Below are 6,000 nucleotides of genomic sequence, written 5' to 3'. Positions count from 1 at the left end.
AAAATAGTTGAGGAACTCACCCATCATCACATAGCTAATAAGTAACTGAATCAAACCAGATATCCTGATCCTAGATCCAGTATTTTATTCCATGACAGCACTCTTACGTCATTTATACTATAATACTGACTTTACTTGTTATGGTCCCATAGAAGAAAATGGTCAAAGGCCATTTTTTTCAGTGTCAAATGATTTTCTCTGCTATTCCTCAGAGTAGCTATATTGGAGCTATCTACTGCTGCCCAGGTGAAGAGATCCTACCCCAATCAGAACCTCTCATGTTTCTGACAAAGGGGAATTTCTCCTCAGGAACTTTTTTGCAGCCTCCTTGACCTCCTTGTTCCTCAGGCTGTAGATGATGGGATTCAGCATGGGAGTCAGCACCCCATAAAGTAAGGAGATGACTTTGTCTGTTTCTTGTGAGCTCGCTGATGAAGGTTTGAGGTACATGGATAGGGCAGCCCCATAGTACAGAACCACCACAGTCAGGTGGGCTCCACAGGTAGAAAAAGCTTTGTTTCTTCCCTCGGCTGAATTAATTTTCCAAATGGTTGAAAGGATGAAAAAATAGGAAATACAAATTAAGAGCATGGGAATGGGAAGGAGGAGCACACTGACCACCAACATGACCATGTCAATGAGCAAGGAAGTGCTGCAGGCCAATTTCAGCATGGCAAGAATTTCACAAGTGAAATGATCGATCACGTTTCCACAGAGAGGCACCTGCAGGGCAGAGCTTGTTTCTAGGAGTGCTGTGAGACAACCAGTTATCCACGACCCGGCTGCCATCTGTACACAGACCCTTTGGTTCATGACAATGGAGTAGCGGAGAGGGTTACAGATAGCTACATACCGGTCATATGCCATCATGGCCAAGAGGACACACTCAGTGGACCCCATGGCAAGAGAGAGGTACATTTGCAGAACACAGCCCGAGAAGATGATTGTTTTTTCTGTGGCCAACAAATTCACTAGCAAAGTGGGAATAGAAGAGGACGTGTAACAGATGTCCATGAAGGAAAGGTTCCCTAGGAAGAAATACATGGGGGTGTGAAGACGGACATCCAGGATGCTGATGACAATAAGAGTGCTGTTCCCAAGAAGTGTTATCAGGTACATCACCAGGCTGAATGCAAACAGAATCATCTCTAACTTTGGATACTTGGAAAATCCCTCTAAAAAAAAATGGGTCCAAATGGTGTGATTTTCCCCTTTTGTCATGTTTTCCCTCTTTTATCTGTGAAGATGGAAAGAGAAAGCATTTCTTCATGTTTAACTTAGTAACGGTAAGTTCTATCCCCAGCAAGAATCTTTTCTCTAGCTTACCCAGAATTTGACCAAAAAAGATCGTGTTAAATGGAAAAGTTTTGTTTGCTTCCCGACCTCGTTCTCATCTACTTTTACAGTCTTTCTAGGCTATACTAAGATTCCATGCGCTCTATAATTCTTTTTTTTAATAATATTTTATTTGATCATTTCCAAGCATTATTCATTAAAGACAAAGATCATTTTCTTTTCCTCCCCCCCACCCCCATAGCCGATGCGTGATTCCACTGAGTATCACATGTGTTCTTGATTCGAACCCATTGCCATGTTGTTAGTATTTGCATTAGGCATTCTATAATTCTGCCAAAATGGTCTTCTTGTTTTTCCTTACCCACAAAATTTTCTCTCCACTCTCCATGTCTTTGCATAAACTGTCTCCAATGCCCGGAATAGTCTTCTTCTTAGAATACCTAATTGTCTTCGACTTTCAGCTCAGGTGCTACCTTCTACATGATGTCTTTCTTGATCACCCTTGATCAGTTACTAATTCCTCCTCTCTGAAATTACCCTGCATTAATATGGTAAATATTTTCTATGGGCTTATATGTGAATATTCCATCTCCCCACCTTCCCAAAAGAACATGTTTCTTGAGATTAGGGAATTTTCATGATTTTTTTCCTCTGTATATCCAGCACATAGTAGGAGCTTAAGTAAATACTTATTGATTAGTCGGCTTCCGAGAGACTACTACTACTACTACTACTACTAGTTTATTTGCCACTTCAGGAAAATGACCTCAGGTTTAGCCTTTTCTCTAGAAAATTGATAGGGTTCTTATACTAAAAGTTAATATTCTTTAAAATTTTTGTTTCTTTCAGAATAATAATTATAGCTAACATTTATATAGTGCCTGTTATTTGCAAGGTGCTTTAAAAATATCTCATTTCATCTTCACAACAACTCTTTGAGGAAGTGCTATAATTATTCCCCATTTTTAGTTGAGAAAAATGTGGCAAAGGGAGTGACTTGCCCAAGGTCATACCATCACTGTATCCACTTCAGCATTTAGCTGCCTCATAGGAACTCACCAAGAAAACAAAAGACTTATGGAAAAGAAACATGAAAAAGAAATTGATGTTTCTGATAGAAGCAATACAACTTTATGTTCTCTTCCTTCAGCCCCAGTGCACAAAATGTCACATCTGGAGAAAATGAACCTCCTTTGCGCCCTTCTTGGTGAAGGTGGAAGACAGTCAATGTGAAACATTGCCTAACCTGCCTAAATCAGTTGATGTATTAGTTAGTCTTGATGAACCATCTTTTGTCTCCCTCTTTTTTTTTTTAGCTTTGTTGGGTGGCTCACACAACGAATGGCTCACTGGGTCAGTTATGGAGGAAGACTATTAATAAATAAAAATTATATAAAAACAAGACATCCATAAAAATGTTATTTTAAAAGTTCTCTGAGCTGTGGACATAGTAATATTTTTTTAAAAAAAGAGTCCTAGGGTCTTGTTTTTTTTTAATCCAACAGAAGATATAAACATGCTTTTTATAGATTTTGTATCATTAATAAAAATTGATTTTGGTCCCTTAACTTGCTCCAAGATATATCGACTAGTCTAAATCAAAAATATTTTCGTTTAAAGGGGCCTTTGATGCTATCTAATTCAACAAATTTACCCCATTCATCCTTTCTACACATCCTTAGAGGTGGTCAACCAGCCTGTTTAGTGACAAGGAATTCACTTCATGAAGCAATCTATTTGATTTTTCTCATCTAGTTGTTAGGAGATGCTTCCTTAGATTGAGAATAAATCTACCTTCCTATAATTTCTACCAATTGATTGTATCCTTCAGAACTACATGGAATAATCCAGTCCCTCTTCTATCAGGTAGCCCTTCAAATATTTCAAATGATCAAAAAGATTCTCCTAATTTTTTTTTCAAGTTAAATAAACTTTTATTGAAAAATATTTTATTTTCCCAATTATACATAATAACAATTTTCAACATACATTTTCTGAAATAATAAGGTCCATATTTTCTCTCTTCCTCCCTCCCTGTCAGAGATGGTAAGCATTTTGAAATGGGTTATACATGTGCTAAATAAATCTTTAAATGCCTTTCCTCTTTCACGTGTTCCTTCTTTCCTCTTCCCCTACCTTCTCTTCTGTTGTAGTCAGACCTATAGAAATCCACTGTCTTAAAAAACACACCAAAAACCCCTCTTGAATCTTAGGGCACTTTATAACCATTTCCCCCTTTCTTTCCTGCCTTTGTAGTCAAATGAATGGTTAATACTCAGTGTTTCTATTTGCTCAAGCCCAGCACTCCATCCTAACTGCTCTATTTTTGTCAAAGGTACTCCCTTCTCCCAGCTCCTTAAGAATTTAGAGGAAATATACTGAATAGTACAACAATTCTGAAAATATTAAGTTCTATGTTGTGTTCTTTACTTCACCTTTTTAATATCATAGATCACTTTGGCAATCCGGTATATGGACTTTTCTTAGAATAATTTTTATTTAAAAAACATTATTGTTGATTGAAAAAATAAAACCATTAAAATTTTTAAAAATCTATAATTGAAGGAAATACAAAGTTTGAGTTAGAAATGAATGAACATCAAGATGTAATTTTTTTACCACTATATTCTCAGATACCCTGAAGTCCATCTATATACCCCTTTCATAGCTTTGATTCCTTCTTATTTGTTAGGGATAAGAAGAACTAAACCTGTAATCTCAAACTCCCAGATGAGTAAAATCCCTTTTCCAATGCAGGTCAGCACATTCCCTGCAACTTACAGTATTAAAAAGTTTCCTGGAGCACTAAGAGATTAAGCGTCTTACCTAGGGTCACCCATCCAGTATGCATCAGGGGCATGAATTAAATCTTTTTTTCCCCTCTCAGTGGTGGTTTTTCAATTCAACAAACTGCCAGTCTCTCAAATTTCTGTGATAAATTGTGCTATTTATGTGACTATGACTGAGCTTGACTTTTCTGAGATTTGAGATTGTATGGAAACCAATAACAATATGCAAAGTCAAAAGTGATGGAGTTTTGATAGAGTTTTCCAAACACTGCCACTCTATGAAATGATATGTCAGCTTTGCGGCTGACAAAATGTGATAATTCCAGGAAAGAACATGCTTCATTCTTAAAGGTTAAGAATATGTAAGAATTGAATGCAAAGCCCAAACTCACATTTTCATTTCTTTCAAAATTGTTCCATGGCAGAGAAAAACTCCAAAGAATCAACTACTAAATCTACGAGCAAATTTAAATCTTCTGTTGCTTTTTTGGGAATTCCTTATAGTCCCCAAACAATTTAAAATTTAGAAGCTGAAATGTTCAAAGAAGAAAACTTCAGGTGCTTTGGGAATAATGTCCCAAAGAGCTTATTACAAAGTATTTCTGTTAATTGATATTGTTTTCAAACAGTGAGATCCCCTGTATAGCTTTCGGAGAATTCATGCTGAATTCCTACCCATCAATCACTCAATTAATTAACAAGCATTTAATAAGCACTCAATATCTTCCAGGAAATAGTTCCAAGTAATGGGATTCAAATAAAAAGGAAAAATTGTCTCTGTCCTCAAGAAGCTTACATTCTGGAGCAGCTAGGTGGCCCAGTAGATAGAGATCCAGGTCCAGAAATAGGAGGTCCTGGGTTCAAATATGGCCTCAGACATTTCCTAGCTGTGTGGCCCTGGGCAAGTCACTTAACTCCCCATTACCTAGCTCTTACCATTCTTCTGCTTTGCAACCAATACATAGTACCTGAGAAGGAAAAGATTTTTTTCAAAAACACCTTACATTCTAATGGGAACCTGTTGCAATATATAAATTACTACTTGAGATAAATATATCACCCATCCAGAGTGTGCTAGGGAGTGTTTAACAATTGGCTCTTCAGAAAAAAATGTACAAACGACACCCTTTAAATTGCATCTGTTTTATTTCTATTTTATCCATCACTTTTTAAAGTCTAGACAATCAACAAAAGCAAAAGAAATCCTTATTTTTGCATTTGCCCATTTCTGAGGTGTAGATACACTAAAAAATTAACAATAGTCTCTAAAGCCAGCTCAAGTTGGTTCTGGAATGTCCCTGCATCCATTCTTTCTTAACTGTTTATCTGGGCATTTCCTCTCTCAAATTTTTGGTCGTGGTATAGAAAACATCACTTAACATACCTAGCATTGAACAAACAACTTCTGGACATTAGAGTAGGCATATTTTAAGGACAGGAAAATTATCCTAAATGTATAGGCTACATATAGGTTTACTGTATAAGATTCATATTAGAGTTGCCAAAAGGAGAATTTATAGATTGCACCAATGAACACAGTCTGGAGAGATAAACCTCATTACTCATAAACCTTGGATTGTCGTAGGTCTATCTGCTCACTGACTGGATAGTCTTGGCATTTCTGTTGTGTCCCACTCATTGATCCTTCTGTATTCTTCATCTCCATACCCCTGTGTGTCTTGGCCATCAGTCCCAATTATTGAGAGATACACCCTTATTTTCCATTTTTTCTGCCACAAAAAGCATAGCTATAAATATTTTTGTACAAACATGCTTTTTTAATCTTTTTGAGGTACAAACCAAGTAATGGGATAGCTGTATTGAAAGATGAGTTTTTAAGGTTCATTCAGTCTTTGGCAGTAGTATTCTATTTAACAACCAGTTCTCCAGAGGGAAAAAATATTCACAATACACA

At 36.7% G+C, this 6,000-nt stretch overlaps 1 protein-coding gene across 1 annotated transcript in view; it reads right to left on the bottom strand.

Annotated features, from left to right (window-relative positions):
• Window positions 1-276: 276 nt before the first annotated feature.
• Window positions 277-6,000, bottom strand: part of LOC100017065 (olfactory receptor 2K2-like) — a 33,034-nt gene continuing 27,310 nt past the window's right edge. Inside the window, exon 3 of the mRNA XM_056806314.1 lies at window positions 277-1,230. Coding sequence (XP_056662292.1) covers window positions 277-1,230 — 954 coding nt within the window. The remainder of the gene's footprint in view (window positions 1,231-6,000) is intronic.

Source organism: Monodelphis domestica, chromosome 7, assembly GCF_027887165.1.
Source record: "Monodelphis domestica isolate mMonDom1 chromosome 7, mMonDom1.pri, whole genome shotgun sequence".
In the NCBI taxonomy this organism is placed as follows: Eukaryota; Metazoa; Chordata; class Mammalia; order Didelphimorphia; family Didelphidae; genus Monodelphis; species Monodelphis domestica.
Note: the sequence above shows the minus strand (reverse complement) of the source record. Positions and strands in the feature narration are given on the sequence as shown.